We start from the raw sequence: 27,063 nt of genomic DNA, 5'->3' as shown, positions 1-27,063 counted from the left end.
GTGATTTTTCTGGATTTTTTTGTTTTTAATTCAAATGTCCTCAGTTTCGAATAATTTTCAAAAAAATTTCACTAATTTTAATAGTATTTTTTTCGTTAATAATTTAGTCACTATAATAAAAATATTATAAAATTTACTTAAAAATATTATAAATAATATAAATAGATTTATAATCTTTATCAAACGAACTACAATATAAAAATTTGATATCATAATAAATAATGATAATACAAAAAAAACATAATATATTGTAACATTATTGAAAAACGCCAAAGTGTTTAAAATGAAATCAAAATATACTATAGACCATTTGATATATTATATTACGATTTAAATAGATAGTTATGATTGTTTAAAAATAACATCAGCCAAATAAAGATAAAAAATAATATATTATAGTATTTTAACCATTATAATCAAGATATTTAAAATTTCTTTAAAAATATTATAAATAATCTAAATTAATTTGTAACCGTAATTAAACCAACTAGAAAACTAAAACTATGATACTATAATGATTTATGAACAGTGATAAATTAAATAGATATAATATAATATCACTTATAATATTTTTTAATAACTTTATAATATTTTCGATATCTCAATAAAAAATACTATTAATGAACTAAATAAAATATTTAATAATTTAAAATCAAATAAAAATATCATTAGGATTGATGAGAGATATAATCAGGAGGGAGTATCAGTTGAAAAAAAAAAAAGATTTTTTGGGGAAAAATTGAAAAAGAAAACTTCTTTATATTGCAAATGAAGAGTTCTTTATTGGGTTCATTGCATTCGTTTATTTGATACATTAATGAAAATTTTGGAGTCCGATATAAATGATGCTGCTGGCAGCTCGCTACAGCACGTAGCAATCGCACCTCATGTAAAACGATGATCAATCAACCGTTGATCTTCATGATTTTGTGAGTTAGACGGTTGAGATGTATTGAGCATACTTTCCGACCTCAGCGACAGCAAAGCAAGTCCAAGTCGGCATTGTTAAAACGACCAGAAAGCCCATAACTGTTTGCTTCGGGGTATTATGGTCATTTTGGCACCTTTCGATACTACCAAGGTTACCTCGTTCTCTTTATATTCGGATCTCACCTTTCCTCTCTCAAGCTCCTCGTGTTCGTCGCCGTGATCTTCCTCCATACCTCTCTCTCTCTCTCTCTCTCTCTCTGTCTCTTTCTCTCTCTCAGATCGTTCTATGGCCTCCATCGCCGGAATCGCGATCCCGGTTTCGGCTCGGCCGCCGCGGCAATCTCTGCAGGTATCGATCGCTTTTGGTCTCGTCTTTGCCTACTGCCTTGCCTGAGGGTTTTTCATTGGATCTTTGTTTCTGCCTTGCGTAATCATAGAACCGTGTGGTTCATTACTTTTTGTTCAGCTTTATATGTGCTTTTGCTTTGATTCTGTGGACCCGATAATGCTTTCGAAAAATCTTTCCTTTTTTTTGTCTTTACGAGATCTGAATGGATCAAGCGAAAAACACCTTGATTGATATCGTTTGCTATTTGATAGCTTTAATTTCAGTCCTTACATCTTTCTCCGCCCCTACATCTTACTGAGCCTCCTATGCCTATGCAACCTTCTCTGCTTCTATCTCTACTTTAATCGCTGGCCTTTTGCATCTGCATGTAGCTTCTACTCATCCTATTTGAATGTTGATGTCAATATCTCGAACATCCGATGGTTCTTCAAGAAGTGTGAAGAGCGGATCACATTCTGAGCCCCTTTCTGAACCTTCCATTTAAAGTGATTTAGCGTCTCTGCTCATCAGGTTTGTCTATTTCACGACCAAGCAACTACCGTCACCCTTACTCGACGTGTTTCTCGTTGATCACCGTCACAACTTAGTTGCAAGCCTCCCCTTTGACAAAATTATTGTCACCGTCTCTTGCTGATAACACGATCTCCTTACCATGTCCAGCCACCATCCCAACCCACATTTTGAACTGTTGTTCCATTTGCCTTGGCAAAGAACGGTGTTGATGCATTTCTAACTCTTCCGGGCATTATAGCATGACCCACATGTTCGCACCACGGTAGAATCGCTGAACTTAACCAGATATTTACATGTTTTTTCAACAAATGAGGATGTCTGTTGCTTTAAGAGCGTCCTTGGTTGCTTGTTCTTTGATATTAACTACAGTCATACCTGAAGAACATGCAGACCTTCTGAACTCTGCAAATATCTCTGGAGCTTTATGTAATCATGCTAGCTATGAACAAGGAAAACAAATTAACATGAAGATTAATAGCATGAACGTTTGATTTGGAGATTCCATCTATCTTAATTTAGATAAATGGGCTCAAACGTGCATGATGCATACTGAATTAACTCTTGAGAGAGAGAATACATTCCTACTCCCAAGTAGCATTTTTGATCAAGATCTATGTTTAAATTTTTTTCAACTTGTGGTCTTCAATTAACAACTCGGTTCAAGGTTCTGTGGCAAAAAAATTCATGTGTGCTAATCACTATACTAATTTTGTGTACAGTGAACTCATCAAACTAAAATGCTAGTCTACATGATGTTGCAATTTTGTTGCTGTTCTGCAGGTATTTAATGGTCTATCTGCTCTAAAATCAGTTTCCTTTTCAAGCCAAAGGAGGAGCTTCCGGTCAATTCGTTTGAACCCAGCACGGTTTCGTGTTTCTTGTGCTGTATGTTTCTTTCACTTTTTATCTGCTATAAATTTTATAAGTGCAGTCTTGTTCTCATGCTTTTATTTTAGGACTATTGCTGGTTTGCTGTTTGGCTATTCTACAATCAATAACCACTAGGTTCCCAGCTTGGATATTTCCTTGCTTTATGGAACATAATTTGATCTGAAAATTCCGAGTTCCACTTATGGCTGCTATGCAAACATGCACTTCTGAAGACACTGATGCAATAGCAACAAATGAACTAGGCAGACAGACTCCATTGCAATCAGCTCTTGTTTACAAATACATGAATACGATGTGCTTCTGAGTATAAAAGATATAGCTCATCAATTTTTTTGTGATATTATAATATATTGTTATTGTTTTTACCATTCTCCTTATCTCGTGAATATATTTATTGTCAGATGTAGAAATTATCTTCTTTGATACTTATACAGAAAAGAATATTCTTGGCACTGACAGTACTTTGCGTTTTGCATGATTGGTTGGGGAATAGGTTTACTGCTGATTGTTAGATGTCTAATCATAATTCTTTCATGTTTTTAGAACTCTTTATTTTGATGTTAGTTTTGTTTATTTATTAATAGTTATTGTGAATTGTCATATTTTTGGTAAATTTTCTATGAAGCTTAACAAGATTGTTGTTTGTCTGATATAATAAGCTTGTTAATGCTCTATGCCATCCAAATAGTTTCAGTTGTAGTGTGTTTTATCTGTGACACTTCATCAATTGCTCAGCGCTTCATAATCCAAGAATACGGTTCTCTCACTAATTCTCACTGTGACAATCATGTGCACTGTGTAAATGTTAATCTTTGTACTACATAACTATAAGCCATTATATTTATACTACTGGCTTTTCACAAAGTAGATTAAAAATTGAGCTAATTCGTATGCAGGCTAAACCAGAGACACTCGACAAGGTTTGTGGAATAGTGAAGAAGCAGTTGGCACTTGCTGATGACGTTTCTATTACCGGAGATTCAAAGTTTGCGGAGCTTGGAGCTGATTCTCTTGACACGGTACCATCCATATCTATAATCCACTTTGATGTTCTAAAAGAATAAAAAAAAAGAAGCCAATTCAGTTTCTTCCCTGAGTACTTCAAAAATGAGCATAATTTTATGGTTTAGTATGGTACTTTAGTGTCTAATCTAAGAGTAATGGCGTAATGAATCCCGAAGGCATATAACATTTTGATGCACGCTGCAAGTTAATCAAACTTCTTGTGCAGGTTGAGATTGTGATGGGTCTCGAGGAGGCATTTGGAATCACCGTGGAAGAAGAGAGTGCTCAGAGCATCGTGACCGTGCGGGACGCCGCCAATATGATCGAGGAACTCGTGGAGGCCAAGACTGCTTGATCAAACCCGAATGCTTCGTCACATCGCTAGCTTTATCCTTTGGGCTATCGAGTCATTATAGTTTTCCACCGAGTCACATTAGAATTACGTGTCACATCACTGCTGGTAGACCTGAGATGCTATGTTATTTCCTTGTTGGTTTGTGATTGGAATTACTATGAATTAGAACTTCCTCGACATCATCAGAAATATTTAATTACTATCTCTTTCTGCGTGTTTGTTTTGGTACTGCTGCTTGCCAGCCATTACAGTTACAATAACCTTTTCGAACAATTACATGAGTTACAATAACCTTTAACGAAAAATGGACGGTCAAGAATGAAGGAGATGAGAGATGGACGGTTGTGGTGGGATCCCTGGTAACTTATCTATTTATTCCTCCAGATCGACGATACTTTCATTCGATTGCGCAGACAGAGAGACAGAGAGAGAGAGAGATGACGCTTGTGTGCGTGCCGCTGGTGGCGAAGACGGTGGAGCAGATGGTGGCGGAGATGGCCGCCGCCAGGGCTCGCGGCGCCGACCTCGTCGAGATCCGCCTTGACCACCTCGCCGTCTTCCATCCCCGGCGGGATCTTCAGCTCCTCCTCAAGAACCGACCTATTCCCGCCCTCGTCTTTTGATAAACAAGAATGCCTAAAACTCTACTAAGCTGAACTCTGCTGTACTCCACGCAACTTGTATTGCTTTGATTTTCTTTTATATTTCTTCTTCTTCTTTTTTCCTTTGGTTTATCGAAATATAATCCGTTTTTCGTTTTTGTTGATGGAAATTGGAGTGGTTGGGGAATAAATTACGGGACCTTTTTTGCATATTTAAATTCTACGAGGGAAGCAGCTTAAACCAGCTCAAGGAGGATGCAACAGGAAGCATTGACCTAAGATAGTTCACTCCCTCGCCTGTCTAGTACGCTTTAGTTTCAGTTAAATAGATCAACAACAAAGGCTACATAATCACATCCGATTTTCAATATACTTCGACTATTGCATCAACCTTCATCTATACCTGTCATGTATCCAAATGCCAGATATCCATCAGTGAGTTGCAACTTGCCAAAAGTGGTCTTTTTTTATTTTTGAGGCTTTTTATAAACTTATCTTTAACTGTTTCACATCCTTCGGTCAATCTTCTTCTAAGCTTATCTTTAACTGTTCCATCTCTTTTCATCATTCTTTTCTTATTCATTTGTAACTTCTAACATCTTCCTTGTAGGCCAAAGTGGGAAGGAGGTGAATATGAAGGTGATGATAGCCGGCGGTTCAATGCACTGTGCTTAGCTATGGAATTAGGAGCTGAATACATTGATATCGAGCTTAAGGTTGGGTTTGAAGACTGATATGACAATGATTTATGCTTATGTTAAGATCATGATTGGCCTTTATGTCAAGGATATCATTTTTCCCAACATGTCCTAGATTGTACAACATGGTTGCCATGACAATCAGCGCAAGTCAAACATTAATAAAAGTCTAGTTGGAACTCGACATGCTTGTGACATGGCATGAAGACCTGTAGCAGCATGGTGCATTTCTACACACATGGACCGTCATATGCAATTGCAACACATCTCAAGAATGATACAGAAATGTTGGTATAGGAGCTCAAAAAACTTACTTGAAACAACATTAATCTGGTAAATTCAAATATTCATATTAAATCTCTCCAAAGAGACATAGAAAACATGGTCCTGCGGAGAAAAATTGAATGACAATACTAGGAATAACCTTGTGGTCCAAAAAAAATATAGAGATGTGTTTTTGCAGGAGGTCAACTTGGACATCCATTGCTTTAGTGTTTGTTTGCATGTCCACAAGTAATTTTCTTCACTCCTTTCCATTTGGTCCCTGTTTCATCTTTTCTTGATATGTTATTGTGACACTTGTTTCAGGTTGCTGGTGATTTTGTTAGATTCATATCAGGAAAAAGGCCAGAGAACTTTAAGCTTATTGTATCTTCGCATAACTATCAAAGCACACCATCAAGGGACGTGCTTGGCAGCCTTGTAGCAAGAATACAAGCTGTTGGGGCTGACATAGTAAAGATTGCAACAACTGCTTTGGATATTGTTGATGTAACACACATGTTCCAAATAATTGTGCATTGCCAAGTGAGTATAAATAGAATTTGATGTTTTTTTAATAAATTGTGCTTACTGAAGGAGATGAATGTGGTGCCCATATCACTTCAGTGCATGTTGGCAATCGGCATGGTGGTAAATGATACATGTCATGCTTTTGGCTTGACAGTGCTGGTAGCTGAGAGCAGTAGCTGCTGCATCATCCTGTGCATATGCAAAAAATGTGTCTAATTATGTTCATGTTTAAGGCTAGTTCTGCTACAGTGTCCTTTTGGCAGAAACAGCTCTTTGCTGAATAAACAGATGTGATTGGGATTTCAGAATGTGTAGAGAGATCAATGAGCAAGAGTGGAAGGGAAGAGAGGGAAGGTCAGGGTGAAAATTATATGGACATATTCAAAGAGTACCTATAGAATATAGTGCCGCCTTGCTTAGATGAGATGAATAGCGGTGCAAGGAGAGGTAGAAAGAGACTTAAGAAAACTTTATTAGAAAAAATGAAACAAACTTTGATTGCTTTTGCTATAATTAGGGATATTGAGCTACATATAGCTTAATGAGGAAAAAAGATGCACATAGTCGATCCCAAATATTTGGGACATAGTAACTTGTTGTTGTTGTTGTATTCTTATTCTGTAGATTGAAGATGACACTAAACTATAATACAAACTGATCTTGTCTAAATTTGGTTTCCATGGATCATGACGTCTTGTATTTTTTTAATTAACAATTCAATTCTTTCCGTTATGGTTATATGGCAGTGGAAGAGCTTGGAATATTTTAATCATATAACTATATAAGCTGGTCTCTTTTTATCTATATATTCTTAACTAGATTGAATTGGAAGGATGTGGAGTAGGTCTCATTATTAGTGAGTTTTAACCAAGGTTCGCCATACCGATGTGTACCGCCCGGTACGGGCGGTACGTACCGGTCCGAGAGGCGACCGGTACGCGGACCGCCCTCTACCGGGCGGTACACCAAAAAAAGTATATATCGGGCGGTAACGGTCGAAATTTCGACCGTTACCGCCCGGTACCATTCGGTAACGGTCGATTTCGACCGTTACCGCCCGATACCACTCGGTAACGGTCGAAATCGACCGGTACCACTCGGTAACGGTCGAAATCGACCGTTACCACACTGTAGCAGTGCTACAGTGCTCCAACGGTCAAATTGACCGTTGGAGCCCTTTCTCCTCCTATTTAAACTAATCTTCTCTCCCCTATTTCATTATACTCTCTTAAACTCTCTCTCAAACATTTCTTTTCTCTCATAAACTCTATAAAACAACGATTTGTGAATTCAATCGAGGTAAATTTGGGAAGATTAAGAGGAAGAACTTTCTAATCAAGAGGTATGTATTCGTTTTCTTTAATTAGAGAGTAATTAAGTTATTTAATGCTGCGATTAGTTATTTTAATGATGATTTAATCGAAATTTGTTTGATTTTATATCAATTTAATGTCTTTAATACCTATTAGGGTATTTGTCATGTTTATAGTGGTGAAAGAGAAGTAAATGATTAGTGTAGATAAATGATAAGTTTATCATAATTTGAATTTTGAATCATATTGGATTAAAATTACATATTTAATGTTTCTTTTATGTGTTTAACATATATATGATGGTAAAATAAGTTTAATTATGTTTTATTAAAGTTATTTAATACTGTAATTAGTTATTTTTACGATGATTTAATCAAAATTTATTCGATTTTATGTGAATCCAATATCTTTAATATCTATTAGAGTATTTGTCATGTTTATAATGTTGAAAGAGAAATAATTAGTGAAAAATTAACTATATTAATCACATAATTAGTGTATCTAATGATTTTAATACTTCTTTTATGCACGTAACATATTTATGATAATAAAATATGATTAGTTATGTTTTAATAAAATTACTTAATATTGTGATTAGTGATTTATGATCGATATTTGGTCAATTTAATATGTTTATACTTTATAGTTTATTTGATTTAAATTTGATAGGATCATGGCACCAAAGGAACAGTCACACGATGATGCATGGGTTCATGCCCGAAAGCTAGATGGAAACCGTCATCATTGGCAATGTATTTATTGTGACTACATTGGTAAAGGTGGAGGAATAACTCGAGTAAAAATGCATTTGGCTGGTGGGTATCCTGACGTTGCAAAATGCAAGAAGGTTCCAACGGAGATCCGTAAATTATTTCAAAGCAAGATGAAACAAGCAAAGGAAGATGCATTAAAAAAGAAGGCAAGAGTTGAGGAAGAATATCATAGGGCTACACAGGAACCAGTTTATGATCAGTATGAGGGTTGCGGCGATGAAGTCGACCCGGATCTCACAGCTGGGATTCGTGCATCATTGGAGCATCAGCATACGGTCGATGAAGCAATGAGGCATCGACGACCTGACTCACAATTAGAGCATGGTAGTGGTAGTGGAATCCAGAGGTCAACCAGCATGAGGCAACCAACTGCTCCTTCTCAGTTAGGCCGAACTAGTAGCATGAGGTATGGTGGACTCCGTGGTTTTATGAGAGGTCTTGGCAGGAGGTCCGCACCAGATATTGTTGATATTGATCCGCAAGCCTATCCCCCATAAACAGCGAAACAGACACGGATTGACGATGCATATACAAAAGAAAAAAAACGGGATATTGGGAAGGCAATCTCAAAATGGTTCAACTTTCATAGGATTCCAGCCAACACAGCCCAAGGTCCATATTATCAGAGCATGATCTCCTCTATTCAAAAGTTTGGCACGGGGATCCAACCTCCAACACCGAAGGAGATTCACGGCGTGTACTTAGATGAGGAGGTGGCAGAACTAAAGGATTGGATCAAATCCTTCAAGAGGCAATGGGATGAATATGGGGTGACATTGATGTGTGACAGTTGGACAGGACCAACAAGAATGAGTATCATCAACTTTCTTGTTTATTGCAATAGAAGAGTGGTGTTTCATAAGTCCGTTAATGTTTCTGAAAAGATCCAAGATGCAAACTACATTGAGAGCTTGATGGACACTATGGTAGAGGAGATTGGACCACAGTATGTTGTCCAAATAATAACCGACAATGGAGCGAATTTCAAAAAAGCCGGTTTGCAATTGATGGAAAAAAGAAAAACTTTGTTTTGGACTCCATGTGCAGCTCATTGCATAGATCTAATGCTAAAGGATATAGCAGAAATCATAAAAGGTGTGGAACCACTTTATATTGTCCTCCGTAAGGTCGATATGGACAAGCGTCCACAAATGCCGTATCTTAAATATATGCTGATTTCAGCAAGAGAGGAGGTCAGGAAAGCATTCAAAGATGATTTTAAGGCCGACCAATACGTACGAATCATTGATCGTCGGACCGAAGTTCATATGGATCAAGATATCCATAATGCAGGTAAATTCATATTCAAAAATACTTAATTTATTGTTATTTAGATAATAAATTATCATACTAACAAAATTATGTTTTGCAGCGTATTATCTAAACCCGGCAATTCAATATCGATATGCTCTCGGAACGCAAAATAATTTCCTAACGACACTACGAAATGTTATATATCGACTCTTGCCAAACACTACCGAGGCAGCCGATGCTCTTATGGAGGGTCGATTATTTCGAGAAACAGTTGGTTCATTCTCCGACGTTGTAGCTATATCATGCCGTTACACTATGGATCCTGGTGTGGAAAAGTTATGCATATTGATTATCAATTATATTTAATGTTAATTATTTGTTATGCTAATAAAATCTTATTTATATCTTTTTGCAGTCGAGTGGTGGTTACAATTTGGAGGCGATGCACCACATTTAAGGAAGGTTGCCGTTCGTGTACTTTCACAGACAACAACATCTAGTGGTTGCGAACGTAATTGGTCAACGTTTGCGTTAATTCATACGAAAGTCCGCAACAGACTCTCCTACAGACGGTTAGAGAAACTAGTATATGTCCATTATAATATGCGGCTAAAATTGCGATGTGCTGAGTTGGATAAGGAGCCAGAGGAACCAGATATTGATCCCATTGACCTCCAATTCTACAACGAAGATTCAGAGCCAATGTTAGATTGGGTTGAAGCAGCAGAGAACCAAGAGGATCCTCTACTTGATGAGGCGGGAGATCCTCAGCGTCCTTCACGTTTTATCACCGAGGCAATAGAAGAAGAAGAAGCACAACCCCAACAGGTAGAAAATCCCCCTCGATTACAACATGGTATGAGTCAAACTGCTCGAGGAACTACCGATACCCAACGGTCACACTCGTCCGCCCAACGTGCAAAGGCAAAGGGGAAGGCAATAGCATCAGTTGCATCGTTGGAAAGAATCGAGTCGGGCGACGAGACACCTTCACAATCACATTCTCTTTCTCGTTCGGTCCAGAGACATGACAGCAACATGGACAGCAGTGCCTCAACAGATGATAGCGGTGATACCGGGCAGTCGTTGGTCTCGTCTGCACAACTTGAGGGTGGTGAATGGACTGAGGAGCAATATTTTACACATGCCACTCAAGATTCAGATCATGGAACTCGACAAGGTACTGGTCAAGTTTATGCGCGGAAGGGAAAGGAGAAGGGGAAGGGGAAGGCAGTGGATGAATATGAACAGATGCGACAGAGCATACATGATATAGACACAGAAAGAGACTCATCGTATTCACAGCCATCGTATTATGAAGAATCATATGGGCAACAACAGTATGGTGATAGTTGGTCATCCTTCTCTGAGCAACAGCATGATACAGAACAACACCAATATATGCCTCAAGAGCTGCCTCGGACAAATATGATTTATGACGATCAATCTACGATCAGTACCACATTGATGCATCAATGGCATACGGTGTATCAATACACTATGTCATGGGATCAATTTCATGATTGGGTCCAACAAACGTATCATATTGATATGTATCGGATCGAGGACCCCGATCCACCACCCGTGGAGGCTCGTCGTTCGTTTTGGTGGTAGAATTAACAATCAGGTATATCTAGATATATGATTATTTAATTCATTTGAATTTTAGAGTTTATATTGTAACAAAATAGTCTAACAATTCAACTGATTTTTCTATAGATATTTCAATCTATAACGAGCTGAAATACGAACCTCGAACAATACTACCTCAAAGCCCGAAAAAGATATGTGATGCTATTTTTATCTAATTTACATTGATTTTGCTAAACTTATACTATTACTATATTTATTTGTAACTTGAAAACTCTATCCTAACTTTTTTTTTAATTTTCAGGTATTTTCGGAGGGATAAATCGGTGAAATTAAGTGTACCGAGCGGTACACCTCGGTATACCGCTCGGTACGCCGTACCGTACCGTACCGAGCCGGCGTCGAAACGTCGGTACGGTACGGTTCGGCGAACCTTGGTTTTAACCACCAAAGGTTTAGTAGTGATCAGTGATTAGTAATGGTTATGTGGAACTATTATTATGTGACATGCTTCCTGGACAATCCCATTTCCTGCACTTGTTAGGACAACGATTTTGTGCTTTTGCACTTAAATCCATCATGCTTATTTGATGTTTTGTGACTTCATTATGACCATGTCAAAGCTCCTTGCTGATATTTAAAGCAAAAAAGGAGAAATCTAATCATTTTTATCAAAATTTCCTGAATTATGTTTTTCAAAGTTATTATTGTTCTCTTATAGATCATGAAATTATCCAAGATAGATATATTATGATACTGGTTTTAAATCATCTTTCATTTAACTAGTGAGTATGAGTGGCATGTACCAATAATAGGATTGGTCATGAGTGAGAGAGGTGCCATCTCTCGGTTGCTTTGCCCTAAGTTTGGTGGATATCTTACTTTTGCCACTCTTGATGCAGGGAAGGAATCAGCTGCTGGATAGCCGACTATCTCTGACTTGTTGAATTTGTATAATATCAAACACATAGGCCCTGATATGAAGGTCTTTGGAATTATTGGCAAACCTGTGGGCCACAGCAAGAGCCCAATTTTGCACAATGGGGCTTTTAGATCAGTTGGTTTGAATGCAGTTTATGTACCACTTTTGGTGGATGACCTTGCAAATTTTCTCACTGCCTACTCATCCCTGGATTTTGGTGGTTTCAGGTACAATGTGGATTATGAATAGAACCTCAATACCTATTTTTTGATGTATAAGTCATTGTTAAAATTTTCCCTATGCTTTGTTAACTTAAATTTCTTATGTTGTTACTAGCCTTCTTTTCTTTCCATTTTGGAAGCATCATCCATGATTAGAACCATGGGTTTCAGATATTTTATTCTCTAAGGTCATTCATATACTGACCTGAATGTTTCCTTTTCTGATCTGTGGAATGTTGATTGTCCTGTTTTCATATTTTGAGGTTTCTCCTTCTGTTGCTTTCTAGTTTCCTTTTAGTGTTGTGCATTTGTGTAGAAGAAATCCTGGTTTGCTGAGTCTTAACACGAAGAGTATCTTATGTATCTCTCTATGGCTTTGAAAATCAATTGTTTCCATTAATGTTGATAGTCTAGATCAGGCAAAAATGTCAAAAAAAAGATATATTTTCTTTATTAACAATTATCTCTTGAAAATTCCAGCTTGCCGTGAACTGTGCTGATGTAGCAAGTTGATGCATATTTGATGGTTTTACTGTTATAACTGTTAACTTTATGTTTATTTCTTCTTTTAATGCTTGTTTAGTTGCTGGAAACTTTTCTAGGTTCAGATAGGTTCATATTCTGCCCAAGAAATTTACTTGACAAAGAACTCTTAGCATCTTAAGTTTTGGTTGACTTGGAAATGCTGTTCTATGGAATTCTAAAATTGCAATGAATTGTATATTTGGCACTAAGTAAACCAATGTAAAATGCATGGAGCAATTTACTGTACTAATATCCACTTTTGCATACAAGATCTAGCTTTACATGTTTAGACAGGCTTTTATGTATGTCTGAGATATTGGTGCTTCGATAAGTTCTGTACATGCACATTTCACATCCTCTCCACAAATGACCAACTGATAGATTTGATTAAAATGTGATATGTGTGTGGATGGGAGCCTTATGAAAACTATATCTCGGTTATCACACACATTTGAGTAAAAGATGTATATTCAGAGGAATAAAGTGGCAGGCACCATTTCCAACCTATTATTATGGATGATATATTACTCGAGACTGCATCAAGCAGCTGGAGATACCTAAAAAGAACACCTGTGTGACACTACGGTTTTGCACCAAGATATCTGGATACTTTATTTACCATCTGAAGTTTTGAACATTATTCATTTATAGAAGTTTGCTACACTGTTGTTGTTGATAGGATTCTAATGCCTTGGTGATGTTACCTCCTGATTTTTCAAAATGAGTGTTATTTTTATGTATAAATGTATTGCACACTAGTTGATTTTTAGTGAACTCATTTATGACTATAGATAATCTGCCGAAGTCAAGCAGGGAATAAGACCATCAAAAGTATAGTAAAGCTTTTACCTCATATATCGGACACATGTCAGATAAGAAAAATAACCAGGAAGACACATAAGGAGTCTTGAATGTTTGAAAAAATCATGTTACTAAAGATCTCTGGAAATAATGACTTTCAGGCATTAATCAGACATTGACTATTATAATATCCAACAAGATAATACCTTTACGAATTTTTTTATAGAATGTCTAATAGTTCCTTAGCTATTGCATTGTAGCTGTACAATTCCACACAAGGAGGCAGCAGTTACATGCTGTGATGAGGTTGATCCTATTGTGAAGGTATGGAATGCCATTTGCATATGCACCACTATCTGGAACTAATTTGGCATGCAATTTAGCTATTTTAGATTGCAGGAAGTGTACCTGTGATATTTGTTATGTCTACCTGTTTAGCTTCTTTTGATATCTCTCAGTCTTCCTAAGTTATATCCAAGTGATATGTGCTGTAATCTGATCATGTGGAGTCCAACTGATGCAAAATTAATTGGTAACATTGATCGATTTATCTGTTTCAAAAATTGTGAAGTACTGCTTCATGAGGCTTTTTTAAAGATTACCTGTATAATGTTTTTTCTTTGTTTTCTTTCCATCCTCTAAGTTGTTATACTTTTCCAGTCTATAGAAGCCGTGAACACGATCATTAGGAGACCAACTGATGGGAAATTGGTCGGTTACAACACTGACTATGTTGGTGCAATATCTGCTATTGAGGATGGAATAAGAGGTGCTCTAATGATAAATAATAATAGGTAATCTTTTGCTTCTAAATAATGATAAATAAATAATGATAAATAAATAATAATAACTTCTAATGACTTCCTTTTGCTACTTTCTAATGATAAATAATAATAGGTTGGCTGTACTGAAAGTTGTAACACTATACTAATTGTTTATATTATGGCATTCACAGGTTCACAGGGAAAAGGTGCATCTATTTCTCCCCTTGCGGGTAAGACTTTTGTCGTTATTGGTGCTGGTGGTGCTGGTAAGGCTCTTGCTCATGGTGCAAGGGAGAATGGAGCAAAAGTAGTGATAGCAAATCGTACTTACGGTATGTTCATACATTGAGCTTCTTATTGCCTTTCTCCTTCCTGATCTTTTCATTGTTGTAAGCATTTAAAGGACAAAGAGCGAGCATCAATCGATAGGAAGTGACAACAATGTTGTTCCTAGTTGCTTTGTGGCACATAAAGTTTCCTCTTGCACTCGTGTCTTAATAACTTCAGCATTGGTATACTACATTTTCTGCGTTTGATATAGTGTCACGGTCGTAGCTGGAATTGCCTAAGGCGTGAGGCACCCTTGCGGCCAAAGACGCGGACTTAGCTTGCGTTGCCTTAGTCGCGCTCCGCCCTTGCGATATTGCTCCGCAAGGATCAGCCCACTTGTAACCTCTCGCAGGTCCCGAAGGACCTGTAAAAAGAGAAAGTTGATTAGTTCGAAAGAACGAGCGACAGACAAGTCCCGACGTCTCGCGAAAAGGGGAAGCTTTACAAGCAATTCAGCGAGCACCTTGCGTGCACAAGAGAAAAGAGGGAAAGGGGGAAAACAAGGGTTTTCGAAGGTTGAACGAACAGCTGCAAGCCCACAAACAGCCGCTCACCTGGTCCCGGGCGTGACAACAAGTTCCCGTCAAGGCAACGTGCGAACTTGCGAAAGAGTGTTCAACGCCCGGTACAATACCGAAGCTCCATCCAGCCCTATGCCACCCGGGGGGTTCAAAGGGGCTGAGATGACTGACGTTTTGGTGAGCGAAGGGAGATTCCAGAAATCAGCCCGCGACACACGAAAACGGAGCTGTTTTGGGGCTGTTTTGCTCGGTTCGGTGAGCGGTCGCTTTGTAATGCTGCAGCTTGTTCGAACTTATATTTTTACAAGCAAAATGACTCAAAACCCAAGCAAAACAGGCTGCCAAGTGACTGTACATGCAGACGAGAGCGACGACTGTTCGTGACATTCTCCCCCACTTAAACTGTCGACGCCCTCGTCGACGCTTGTTTGTAGTTGTTGATGATTTCTTCTTCATGTCGCAGGGCGTCTTCAGGCTCCCAACTGGCTTCAGTTCGGGGAAGCTTTCGCCACTTCACCAAGTACTCTGTCTGCTCAGCTTCGTTGGGTAGCTTTATCTTGCGGTCCGCCAGAATGGTTTCAACTCGCTTCTCGTAGGAGGCTGTGATGGGAGGTAGCCGAGTTGGAACACTTCGGGAAGGATCTTGCAGATCCGAGTGGTAGGCTTTTAGGTTGCTGGCATGAAGAACGTTGTGAATTTTGAACCACGCCGGCAGTTGCAACTTGTAAGAGATATTGCCTACCCTGTTGATAATTGGGAAGGGCCCTTCATACTTGCGCACCAATCCTTTGTGTACTTTGTTCCTAAAGAATTGGAGTGATGCTGGTTGGAGCTTTACCAACACCAAATCGCCAACTTTAAACTCTTGCGGTCGCCTTCCCAGGTCTGCTCACTTCTTCATCCTTTTTGCCACCTTCTCCAAGTAAGCCCGCGCAATATCTGCATTTCGATGCCACTCCTTTGCGAAATGGTAGGCTGATGGACTACTCCCAGTATACCCAATGACCATGGTGTGCGGAGTCGACGGTTGCTGTCCGGTATTGATCTCGAAGGGGCTCTTGTTGGATGCAGAGCTCCGCTGCAAGTTGTAGGAGAATTGGGCAATGTCCAACAGCTTCACCCAATCTCGTTGGTTGGCACTCACGTAGTGCCGAAGATATTGCTCCAGGAGCGAGTTTATCTTTTCAGTCTGGCCATCCGTCTGGGGGTGGAGGCTTGTAGAGAAGTATAACTTTGACCCCAACAATTTGAATAGCTCGGTCCAGAATCGTCCTAGGAACTGAGCGTCTTGATCACTAATGATATTGTGTGGGACTCCCTAATACTTCACCACATCCTTCATCATCAGCTTGGCCGTCTCCTTTGCTGAACAGTGTAGGGGAGCAACAATGAAAGTTGCATACTTTGAAAACTGATCGACCACCACGAGTATCGATCCGAGTCTCCCTACAAGTGGCAAGCTTGATATGAAATCTAAGGAAATGCTCTCCCACGACCTTTCTGGTACGGGCAACGACTCCAAAAGTCCCACCGGCTTCCGTTGCTCCACCTTGTCTTGTTGGCAAGTAAGGCATGTTCGAACATATTCCTCCACATCAGTCCTCATCTTCGGCCAGTAGAAGGCCCTCTCCACGAGAGCCAACGTTCTGTGAATACCTGGGTGTCCAGCCCAAAGGGAATCGTGACACTCTTTTAAGAGTTCACGCCTTAAATTGTCCGCTCGGGGAACATAAACCCTATTCCCTTTGGTGTAAACGAGTCCCTCCTGGACCCAAAATCATCGTGCCTTGCCTTCTTTGATGAGCTGCATCAGGATAACTGCCTGAGGGTCACTATATAGTCCATCCCTGATCCTAGAAAGGAAGTTGGAGTGCAACTGACTTGCTTGGCCTCCGCCCTCGAATTGTGCGGCATTCACATGCTCCACTTTCCGACTCAAGGCATCGGCCACGACATTTGCCTTCTCATGCTTATACTCCATTGCCATATCAAATTCAGCCAGGAAGTCCTGCCATCGCGCTTGCTTTGGGGAGAGCTTCTTCTGAGTTTGAAAATAGCTCAGGGCGATATTGTTTGTCCTCAACACAAAACGCGATCCGAGGAGATAGTGTCGCCAAACTCGTAGACAGTGGATCACCGCTGTCATCTCCTTCTCATGCACTGGATACCGCCGCTCGGTCTCGTTGAGTTTGCGGCTCTCGTAGGCCACCGGATGACCCTCTTGCATGAGTACTCCCCCAATAGCGAAGTCCGAAGCATATGTATGGACTTCAAAAGGCTCCCCATAGTCTGGCAATTTGAGCGCCGGTTCTTCCATAACAGCAGCCTTCAGATCTTGGAATGCTATTTCACATTTATCAGACCACTTCCAAGGCTGCTCTTTCTTCAGTAACTCCGTCAGCGGAGTTGCACGCTTCGAGTACCCCGCGATGAAGCGTCGATAGTAGTTGACGAAACCAAGGAAGGATCTCAACTCTGGCACCTTCTTTGGAGTTCGCCATTCCGCAACCGCTTGCACTTTCGACTTATCTATCCGAATAGAGCCATCACCGATTCGATGCCCCAAGAATAAGATCTCAGTTTGAGCAAAGTAGCATTTCTCCCTTTTCACAAACAAAGTGTTCTCCCTGAGAACCTTGAAAATTGTCCGAAGGTGTTTGACATTCTCCTCGAGCGTTTGACTGTAGACGACAATATCGTCCAAGTAGACCACGAACTTATCTAAATACTCCTTGAATAGCTGGTTCATGAGAGTGCAGAACGTGGCCGGAGCGTTGGTTAAGCCGAAAGGCATCACCAAGAACTCAAACGCTCCATACCTGGTCACGCAGGTAATCTTCGCTTCGTCGCCTTCAGCAATGCGCACCTGCCAATACCCCGACCGAAGGTCGAGCTTCGAGAAATACTTAGCTTTGCCCAACTAGTCGAACAAGTCCGCGATGAGCGGGATAGGATACTTGTTCTTCACTGTCACTTTGTTAAGGGCTCGGTAGTCGACACATAATCGGAGGCTCCCATCTTGTTTCTTCTGGAAGAGGACTGGGGCTCCGAAAGGTGCTTTAGAGCTGCGGATGAGACCACCACTTAGCAGTTCACCTAATTGCTTCCTGAGTTCTGCCAACTCTGGCGGGGGCATGCGGTAGGGTGGTCTCGCTGGAGGCTTCACTCCTGGCTCCAGCTCGATGCTGTGATCCACGCCTCTGCGTGGTGGAAGAGTCTTCGGCAATTCGGGTGGTATAACATCATTGAACTCTTTCAGGACGTTTGCCACCACAGCAGGTTCTTGAATGGCCTTCTCGTTGAGTGGCTCTAGCTTCATAGCAGCCACAAATGTTAATTCACCTTTTCGCACCCCTTTCTTCAGTTGTAATGCCGATATGTGTTGGGGCTCCTTGGTTCCTCTCCAAGAGACGGGAACCACGCAGGGGTCGTCCCCTCCCATCATATATAGGGAGTTCAAGAACGACATTGGCACCAACTTCGTCGCGTGCATAAACTCCATTCCAAGAATCACTTGGAAGTCATCCAATGGCACTGCCATCATATTGGTGTTTCCGCTCCATGTCCCGATTTTGATGGGGACTCCCTTCGCTATCCCGGAGATTCACCTGGCCTCCGAGTTCACCGCCTTCATTCGGCTTGGACTCTTCTCCAAGATCAACCCAAGTCACTGTGCTTCTCGATCGGCTATGAAGTTGTGGGTAGCGCCCGTGTCCACCATTGCACGGGTCGTTTGGCCATTTAACTTGATGTCCACATACATCAGTTCACTACTTCCTGCTTTTTGTAGCTTTGTCTTCATGTTCTCCCCCACTTGACCCCGCATGGCGTTCAACAAACGCATTGCTCCCATCCGGGGTCCTTACGACTCCTCGTCGTCGTTGCTGGATTCAGAACTGCTCGAACTAAGAGCAACAGCTTTGCCCTTGTCCGACCGGGGGGGGGGGGGTGGATGGAAGCCGTTAAAGCATTGAGTGCCTGTTTTTGTGGGCACTCCCTCACCATGTGCGGTCCTCCGCACAAGAAGCATCCTCCAGGTTTTGAGGCCTTACCTTTCGGGTTTGGCCCTTTGTGGGAACTCTTCTTGTTTTGTTCGCCCTCGAGCTCCTTCCCTCGAGAATGTTTTGGAGGGCGATTGCTTGAAGATTGTTTCCTTCTCCCTGGGTCTTCAGAGGAAACAAAGTCGGTGAGCCTTTTTGCAGCAGCAATTGCCCCGACCACATCGGTAACATTCCTTCGATTTAGTTCTTGTTGAGCCCATGGCTTCAAATCATCGAGGAAGCTGAACAACTTGTCCTTCTCGGACATGTCCTGTATGTCCAGCATTAGTGCAGAAAACTGTTTCACATAGTCTCGGATGGTGGTACTCTGGCGGAGTTGTCTCAATTTCCTTCTTGCGACGAACTCTGTGTTCTCTGGTAGGAACTAAGTTCTCAACTCCCGCTTCAAGTCCTCCCAAGTGTCAACCCGACACCGACCTTGTTGGATCTCCTCCCAGCGAGTTCGCCACCAAAGTTTTGCATCTCCGTTCAGATACATTGTTACTATAGAAACTTTGGTATCTTCAGAATCGGGCCTCGTAGCTCGAAAGTATTGTTCCATGTCGAACAGAAAGTTCTCGAGCTCTTTGGCATCTCTGGCCCCTCTATATCCATGAGGCTCGGGTGCCCTCAAATTTTGTGGTGGTGCAACGCGGGTGTTGCTTCCTCCTGCATTTAGTGCTCTAGTGAGCATTGTCACCCTTGAAGTGAGTTCTGCCACAACTTCCTGCAGGTGTTGCACGGAGTCTTTGGTGTCATCAGACAGTCGGTCGACTAGGGCCTCGACCTTGTCGATTATGGACTCCGCTTCCTCTTGCGAGCTCTCTACCCCAACAAGTCTTTGTTGGCCATGGTAGAGTTCCTCCACGCTTGCTTCAAGAACATCTAGGCGGGTTTCCGCCGTTGTGAGTCTCTCCTTGTGACTCTTCTTCCCAGTTGGCGCTCCAGATTGTGCCTCCTCCGCTCGCGGAGAGTAGCCAACTTCTCGCTCATCATGTTCGCTGCCGCGCTCCTCTTGAGCGGCTCCAACAGGATGAGAGCGAGTGTGCACATGCAGCCCACCTGCGGCTGCTTGGGGCAAGGGTCCGGCTTGCCCCGTCTTGCTGGATTCACCACGATGCTTTGCCATGGCGAAGTTGCGAAGTTCCTTCGCTGCTCGCTCGAAGTGCTTGCCCGCTCTGATACCACAATGTCACGGCCTTAGCTGGAATTGCCTAAGGCGTGAGGCACCCTTGCGGCCAAAGACGCGGACTTAGCTTGCGTTGCCTAAGTCGCGCTCCGCCCTTGCGATATTGCTCTGCAAGGATCAGCCCACTTGTAACCTCTCGCAGGTCCCAAAGGACCTGTAAAAAGAGAAAGTTGATTAGTTCGAAAGAACGAGCAACGGACAAGTCCCGACGTCTCGTGAAAAGGGGAAGCTTTACAAGCAATTCAGCGAGCACCTTGCATGCACAAGAGAAAAGAGGGAGAGGGGGAAAACAAGGGCTTTAGAAGGTTGAACGAATAGCTGCAAGCCGACAAACAGCCGCTCACCTGGTCCCGGGCGCGACAACAAGTTCCCGTCAAGGCAACGTGCGAACTTGCGAAAGAGTGTTCAACGCCCTGTCACGACCTTAGCTGGTTTTGCCTAAGGCGTGCGGCACCCTCGCGCGTCCGTCCGCAAAGGTCAGCCTCCCCGAAGCCTCCCATTGTCCCTTAGGACCAACAAAAGAGAGAACGGGTTAAAGAGAACGCCTCAATCGGGATCCACAAGCAAACATGTCCGAAAAACACTTCATAGACAATGCAAATTACAAACAGACTTTACAAGCTCTGAATAGTTGCACAACAAAGGGTAAAATGGTCCATTACAGACCGAAAAGCTCTCGAACGTGTCCACATGACACAACCTTTATTTACAAGCCTAAAGAGGCCACCAACCCAACTAAAATGGGACTATTAAGCCTTCGGCCGCCCCTTTACATTCTGTACAAGGCATGAACATGCCAAAAGACAACGGACAGACATAAGCATTACATCCAACATCTTGTTTAGAAGTTTGTCCGTTACATTCTCCCCCACTTATCCCTTCGACGTCCTCGTCGAAGCCTTTGTGAACACTGCAACTCTTCGCCTTTGCTGAGTCTTCAATCTTCCGCTCCAGCTACAATGCGCCTCCTGGCTCCCAGCTGCTCTCCGCTGCTGTTTCTGAGTAGTCGAACCTTTGATCCGCCATGCTGCTTCAACTCGCCAATGACTCTGACTCTGGTGTGGGGTTGGCTGAGTTGTGTTGATCCTTGTCGATTCTTGCGGATCCACCAAATGAAGGAAAAGACCATCTTTTCTGCGCCAGTCTCTCAAAATTTCCACATGCTGCTTGAACTGGGTGGATGCTTGTTGGAGCTTTAACGAGCATCGCCTCGCAAACTTCTGAAGTTTTGGGTCCTTCCTCCACAAAATCTGCTCATTGACTCTTCTTTCAGTTAGTTGTCACATCCAAGTAGGTTCGCATCACTTCCGCTTTCGATTGACATTTCGTTGGGAAATGAAGCGGATAATCTACTCTCAGTAGCACTGATCACCGTTGGTGAGGATTTGACAACTATTGTCTTCCATTATCTTCGAAGGGTCTTTGAACTTGTGCAGAGCTCCTCTGCTGGATAGATAAGAGAACTGGGGTACTCGGTTTCGCCCATTCTCTTAAGAGTTGAGAAGGCAAAGGTTACTTGACTTCGCCCGCCTCCTCGAGGTTGTACTTCATGCATCGAGCTGGTTACTGGCCTTCGCCTGCTCTTTGCTCACACTTCTGAAGTACTTGAAGTGTTTGCACTCCTTGCGTTGAGTTGGCTACTGTGATTCACCTTCTCAATGCCATCGAACTTCTGGAATGCGGGAAGTTTTCACCCCAACTTGGAGTAATTCTCTGATAGATGAGGTCGCCTCTGGGATTGTACCGTCTTCTCCATCAACCCTGCCGCCTACTCCACTGAGTAGCAAAGGTACAACACCGCGTACTGCTTGCTTCGTTCCTTGGTCGTGCACTCTTGCATGACCCGAAGTCCTTCACTTACGGCTATCTTGATGAGAAACTTGTTGACACCGGTCTTACGAAGTTCTTCGGCCTCTGCCCTTCAGCCTTGTCTCGGTACTTGAAGATTGCCTCTGCATTCTCCACCTCCTCGGCCCCTTTCACGACCAAGCGCTCTCCCTCCATGAGAGCAAGGGATCAATGACTTGCACGGAAGTCCCGCCTCTGCGGTACCATGGCGCTGGCATGCCCATGGCCCTACTATCCGTCGCCTCGCCTCTGTATCCCTTTTCTGCATGATCAGTAGAAATGTCTCTGTGGCACTCCTCTGAGTCCACCTCCATTCTGACTGATGCTTGATTTTGGGTAGCTAAGTCCCTCTGGACTCGTCGTCGCTTCCTCGCCCCTTTCGACCCCCTGCTTCAACACCACTGTGTTCTCCAAGCAGTCCGTTTGGTCGATGGAAAGACAGACTGCAACTCCCAAGCATGGCCTCTGCCATCACATTGTAGAGTTAGCACCGATTCTGTTCTCCTTAGCTTCCTTGGTAGCAACGTTCGCTTACTCGACCTTGTCCTCTGACTTGTCGGGCTCCCTTAAGCGAATATGAGCTCTGGAGCAGTCCAACTCTCCAGCTGCTTCGATCATACCTCTGCATGATCAAGTCCCTCTCATGGGACTCACTGGTACTTGCATTCGAACTTTTCCCTTGGTGGAACCCAGCCCCCATATGCTGATGACCAAGGTTTTCATCCGATGCAAAATTCGGTGCACGCCCGGAAGACCTGCCTCTGCGGTACCATGGCCTTCACTCCTTGAATCCATAGCCCTTCTTGCCGTCGTGTTGTTCACCAAAGCGGAGCTCCCAGTAGCTCCCGATCATACCTCCATATGATCTCATCCCTCACGGGACTTTGTCGTGTGTGTCGCATTGCCACGAACTGTTCCACCACGATCCGCTGCACCATGTCGCCTCCTGGTGACATCTCCATTGCATTCTGATCCTTGTGGAATAAACTCGAATTGTGAACCCTCCATGTGTGGCCTCTGCCAATACATCGCAGGGTCTCCTCCACCTTCGATTTTGTTCGCTCCTTTGGCAATCGACCTTCATCCACCCACTCTTGGGTCACACCTAGATGAAGCACCGCTTCCTTCATAGCAACTCGAATGGCAACACTGTGGCATATTCTTCAAGAGTACCCGCCTCTGCGTCCTCTTGCCCCGTGCTAAGGCCTTCTGTACCCAACTTCGCCTTCGCAAATTGAGTCGCCTTAGTTCCTCCATCGAATGCTCCTCCGAGATAAGGTGCATGTGCCCCGAAGTTCCCTTCGTCTTTGGCACCATGCAAGATGAGTCCGCTCTGTTAGAATGAAGGACCCAGGGAACAGCATGATTTTACTCCTGCCTCTGCAAGAGTTCATGTCCTTGACCACTGTCTAGGGAAAGCGCTGTGCCTCTGCTCCATGTTCCAACTTCTATACTGGCTCCCTTCATGCGGCTTGGGTACTTCGCCAAGTTACACCCAAGTTGCTCCGCTCCTCGTTTTTGCATTGAGTCGATGGTGGCCCTCGCGCCCACCATTCCACGGGTCAGCCCTCCCTTGAGTCCGATCTCCATATCGACTCCAAGTGTGCCTCCATTTGAGTTGCTTTGGGTCGCTCCCCCACTTGATCTCGCAATGCATCCACCAATGCATTCTCTCAAGCGAGATCATGCGACGACTCCTCGCCGCTTGCTCAGTCCATCGAGCTTCGTGGAGTTGTTGTTTGTGAGGTACTCCTCCTCAACATGTGAAGTCCGTCTCACATGATTCTCCCTCTGGAGTGCCGAGACTTATCCCTCCTGGATAACTATCCCGTTGGAGCAATATCTCTCTTCGTTTCGGAGACCACCATCCCCTTGGACTACTCCGATCTGCTGAACAAACTGTGCATGGTTCTGCCTCTTGCAAACGCACTTGCTAGATTGCGCCTCCACGTCAATACAGCCACCGCTGCACCCCTCAAGGCCTAGCATCATGCTGAACTCGTTGCACACTTCAGCCTCCTCCGGACGTATCCTTCGCATGTCGAAGAGAAAGTTTCAATGCTCCATGGCGCCGAGTCTCGACCGCCTTGGGATGGCCACGAACAATCCATCGTTCGCATACAAGCCCATGCATGAGTACCGAATTCTTCGAGTTAACAATTCCCCTCACCTCTGTGAGCTTTGCACAACTCTTTCGGTCGCTGAGCAACTCATTCCACTTTGCATGGTCTCGTCCTTTGCCAAGCGCCTCGCTTGCCTTGAGCACCATCAAGTAAAGTTGTCAACGTTGAGCCGTAGCTCAAACTCAGCCATCCCAACCTTTGTGCGCTCCAAATTCTTCCAAGCTTGCCTGTTCTCGTGGTGCCTCTTGCGCGAAGGGTTGGCCATTCCTCTGAATGCCAATCTCAGATGCCCGCTCCTCTGAGCGACTCTTTTCCCTACATCTCCATGCCCGTTTTCCCTCAAACGGTCGCGCGTGTGCTGACTGCCCTCAACGCAGCCCCGCTAGGTCCCCCACGTTTGCATGTCAAGTGTTTCTATGAGTGCTTGTCCCGCTCTGATACCACAATGTCACGACCTTAGCTGGTTTTGCCTAAGGCGTGCGGCACCCTCGCGCGTCCGTCCGCAAAGGTCAGCCTCCCCGAAGCCTCCCATTGTCCCTTAGGACCAACAAAAGAGAGAACGGGTTAAAGAGAACGCCTCAATCGGGATCCACAAGCAAACAAGTCCGAAAAACACTTCATAGACAATGCAAATTACAAACAGACTTTACAAGCTCTGAATAGTTGCACAACAAAGGGTAAAATGGTCCATTACAAACCGAAAAGCTCTCGAACGTGTCCACATGACACAACCTTTATTTACAAGCCTAAAGAGGCCACCAACCCAACTAAAATGGGACTATTAAGCCTTCGGCCGCCCCTTTACATTCTGTACAAGGCATGAACATGCCAAAAGACAACGGACAGACATAAGCATTACATCCAACATCTTGTTTAGAAGTTTGTCCGTTACAGCCCGGTACTATACCGAAGCCTCATCCAGCCCTGTGCCACCCGGGGGGTTCAAAGGGGCTGAGATGGCTGACGTTTTGGTGAGCGGAGGCAGATTCCAGAAATCAGCCCGCGGCACACGAAAACAGAGCTGTTTTGGGCTGTTTTGGGGCTGTTTTGCTCGGTTCGGTGAGCGGTCGCTTTGTAACGCTGCAGCTTGTTCGAACTTACATTTTTACAAGCAAAATGACTCAAAACCCAGGCAAAACAGGCTGCCAAGTGACTGTACATGCAGACGAGAGCGACGAACGGTTTGTTGAACGGAGTTGGTGCGGTTGCGCGACGACCGTTCGTGACAATGGTCTTATGACATATGATGCAAAATTCATGTACTTAATTCTGTTTGCACATTTTTTAGCTTGCTTTACATCATGCAGCAATCTGTTTTTAAACGAAATGCTCACAAATAATTGTACATGATAAAGTATATTGAACTCTTGTGACCAGAACGAGCCAGAGAGCTTGCAAACTTTGTTGGTGGATGTGCTCCAACACTTGCTGAATTGGAAATCTGCCACCCAGAAGATGGGATGATACTTGCAAACACCACATCTATTGGAATGCAGCCAAATATTGATGAGACTCCTCTGTCTAAGGTTTGTAACCATCTTTCTTATTCAAGCTTCATGTTAGTCGACAAAAATTGTAGTTACTTTATGTCATAAGAGTTACAAGTCTTTGGCCAAATTTGTGTAAATCCCCATGGCTAGTGTTGTGATCATGCCCTTGTCAGTATAAAATTTATGGAATCTTTAACCCTCAAAAGTATTAAGGCCATGAGCTGCCCTTCAGCTAATTAAAATGTATGAGGCCTTATTCGACACTAGTCACCTTAGTTGGCTATCATGTCTAGAATTATCTTCAGTTTTCTTCCCAGCGAAATAAGCTTTGGTTATCATAATGTAGAAAGCTCTTGGATCGTATGCTGTGGTGTTTGATGCGGTGTACACACCAAAAGTCACCAAGCTGGAGCCACTGTGGTTAGCGGAATGGAGATGTTGGTAAGGCAAGCAATGGGACAAATTGAATTGTTCACTCGTTTAGCAGGTAGTTTGTTGCCTCTTACTTCTTTCTATTCACAAGTCTTAAAGCTTTTGCATGGATGGTAATACTGTGGGGTCTTACAATAACACATTCTGCTTTTACCTCTCCCTCTGCATGCAGTCCCAGAGAACCTGATGCACGATATTGTAACAAGAACTGCAATGGTATATGTATATATGTATATGGATTTTTTTCTTGTAAGTTGTAATATTTGGTAAGGCTAGTTGGGCATTCAGTCCAGTTTCTCCATTATTTTCAAATAAATAATGGTTCCATCAAACATCGTCAAAAAAAAAAAAAAAAACTCTATGGAAGGTCCATAGGTGGTTTCTGCTTTTAGATAAGCCTGAGGCCTTAAGTCGAGGATTATTTATTTGAAAATAATGGAGAAGTAATAGAAGTAGTTTGATGTCAGAAAATGATTGTTTGTCACTTGTTAGCAGATCTGATAATGTAGTCGAATCAGTTCGAATTTGTAGCTGAATCAAAGCCTTTGTTAATTACAAAGTGCAATCCTAATTTTGCAGCCAATGATTCATAGTCTAATACAGATTTATTATGGACATGCCGAAGCTCTACTGCGTTGCAACAAAACCTCCTCCTCCGTGTTCTCTCAATATGAAGCCAACCCCCCATCCTTGGAAAGCACAAAACCATCAAAGATTTTAGCCATGAAAGCTGAATAGTTCTTTTGATCGATAACATTGCTTCAAAGATTATTTTTGGGCATGAAAGTGAAA

The 27,063-nt window shown here is 42.7% G+C and overlaps 3 protein-coding genes across 13 annotated transcripts; all 3 read left to right on the top strand.

Annotated features, from left to right (window-relative positions):
• The first annotated feature begins 1,117 nt into the window (after window positions 1-1,117).
• On the top strand, window positions 1,118-4,247 carry LOC135615130 (acyl carrier protein 1, chloroplastic-like). Its single transcript, XM_065113244.1, has 4 exons — window positions 1,118-1,279; window positions 2,573-2,677; window positions 3,580-3,702; window positions 3,915-4,247. The coding sequence occupies exons 1-4, from the start codon at window positions 1,217-1,219 to the stop codon at window positions 4,041-4,043; spliced, it is 420 nt and encodes a 139-aa protein (XP_064969316.1). The 5' UTR covers window positions 1,118-1,216; the 3' UTR covers window positions 4,044-4,247.
• Window positions 4,248-4,395: 148 nt separating this feature from the next.
• Window positions 4,396-26,558, top strand: LOC103988567 (bifunctional 3-dehydroquinate dehydratase/shikimate dehydrogenase, chloroplastic-like). 11 transcript variants are annotated; one of them, XR_010487859.1, is made up of 9 exons: window positions 4,396-4,707; window positions 5,256-5,361; window positions 5,932-6,150; window positions 8,118-9,514; window positions 9,594-9,800; window positions 9,891-11,102; window positions 11,968-12,214; window positions 14,195-14,328; window positions 14,490-14,625. XR_010487859.1 is itself a non-coding variant. In XM_065113239.1 (9 exons), the coding sequence occupies exons 3-8, from the start codon at window positions 12,045-12,047 to the stop codon at window positions 26,282-26,284; spliced, it is 732 nt and encodes a 243-aa protein (XP_064969311.1). In that variant the 5' UTR covers window positions 4,432-5,361; window positions 5,932-6,150; window positions 11,968-12,044; the 3' UTR covers window positions 26,285-26,326; window positions 26,444-26,558. The 11 variants fall into 11 exon arrangements, 5 of the variants coding, with proteins under 5 accessions (XP_064969309.1, XP_064969312.1, XP_064969311.1 ...); XR_010487857.1 differs by having other exon boundaries at window positions 4,822-5,361; XR_010487856.1 differs by having other exon boundaries at window positions 4,396-4,723; window positions 4,822-5,361.
• On the top strand, window positions 4,481-6,419 carry LOC135613891 (bifunctional 3-dehydroquinate dehydratase/shikimate dehydrogenase, chloroplastic-like). The gene is made up of 5 exons (XM_065110906.1): window positions 4,481-4,611; window positions 5,256-5,361; window positions 5,932-6,114; window positions 6,202-6,294; window positions 6,399-6,419. Exons 1-5 carry the CDS (start codon window positions 4,481-4,483, stop codon window positions 6,417-6,419), a joined length of 534 nt encoding a protein of 177 aa, XP_064966978.1.
• Window positions 26,559-27,063: the final 505 nt, after the last annotated feature.

The sequence above is a fragment of the Musa acuminata genome, chromosome BXJ2-6, assembly GCF_036884655.1.
Source record: "Musa acuminata AAA Group cultivar baxijiao chromosome BXJ2-6, Cavendish_Baxijiao_AAA, whole genome shotgun sequence".
Lineage (NCBI taxonomy): Eukaryota > Viridiplantae > Streptophyta > Magnoliopsida > Zingiberales > Musaceae > Musa > Musa acuminata.
The sequence above is the reverse complement of the archived record's forward strand: the minus strand, read 5'-3'. Positions and strand labels throughout refer to the sequence as shown.

Coding starts and splice junctions, on each gene's coding strand:
- LOC103988567 (XM_065113237.1), top strand. CDS start 8,851: ATGATCTCCTCTATTCAAAAGTTTGGCACGGGGATCCAACCTCCAACA. Junction 9,515..9,593: donor TCAAGATATCCATAATGCAG/GTAAATTCATAT, acceptor TATGTTTTGCAG/CGTATTATCTAAACCCGGCA. Junction 9,801..9,890: donor CCGTTACACTATGGATCCTG/GTGTGGAAAAGT, acceptor ATCTTTTTGCAG/TCGAGTGGTGGTTACAATTT.
- LOC135613891 (XM_065110906.1), top strand. CDS start 4,481: ATGACGCTTGTGTGCGTGCCGCTGGTGGCGAAGACGGTGGAGCAGATG. Junction 4,612..5,255: donor CTCGCCGTCTTCCATCCCCG/GCGGGATCTTCA, acceptor TCTTCCTTGTAG/GCCAAAGTGGGAAGGAGGTG. Junction 5,362..5,931: donor ACATTGATATCGAGCTTAAG/GTTGGGTTTGAA, acceptor CACTTGTTTCAG/GTTGCTGGTGATTTTGTTAG.
- LOC135615130 (XM_065113244.1), top strand. CDS start 1,217: ATGGCCTCCATCGCCGGAATCGCGATCCCGGTTTCGGCTCGGCCGCCG. Junction 2,678..3,579: donor GGTTTCGTGTTTCTTGTGCT/GTATGTTTCTTT, acceptor ATTCGTATGCAG/GCTAAACCAGAGACACTCGA. Junction 3,703..3,914: donor GAGCTGATTCTCTTGACACG/GTACCATCCATA, acceptor CTTCTTGTGCAG/GTTGAGATTGTGATGGGTCT.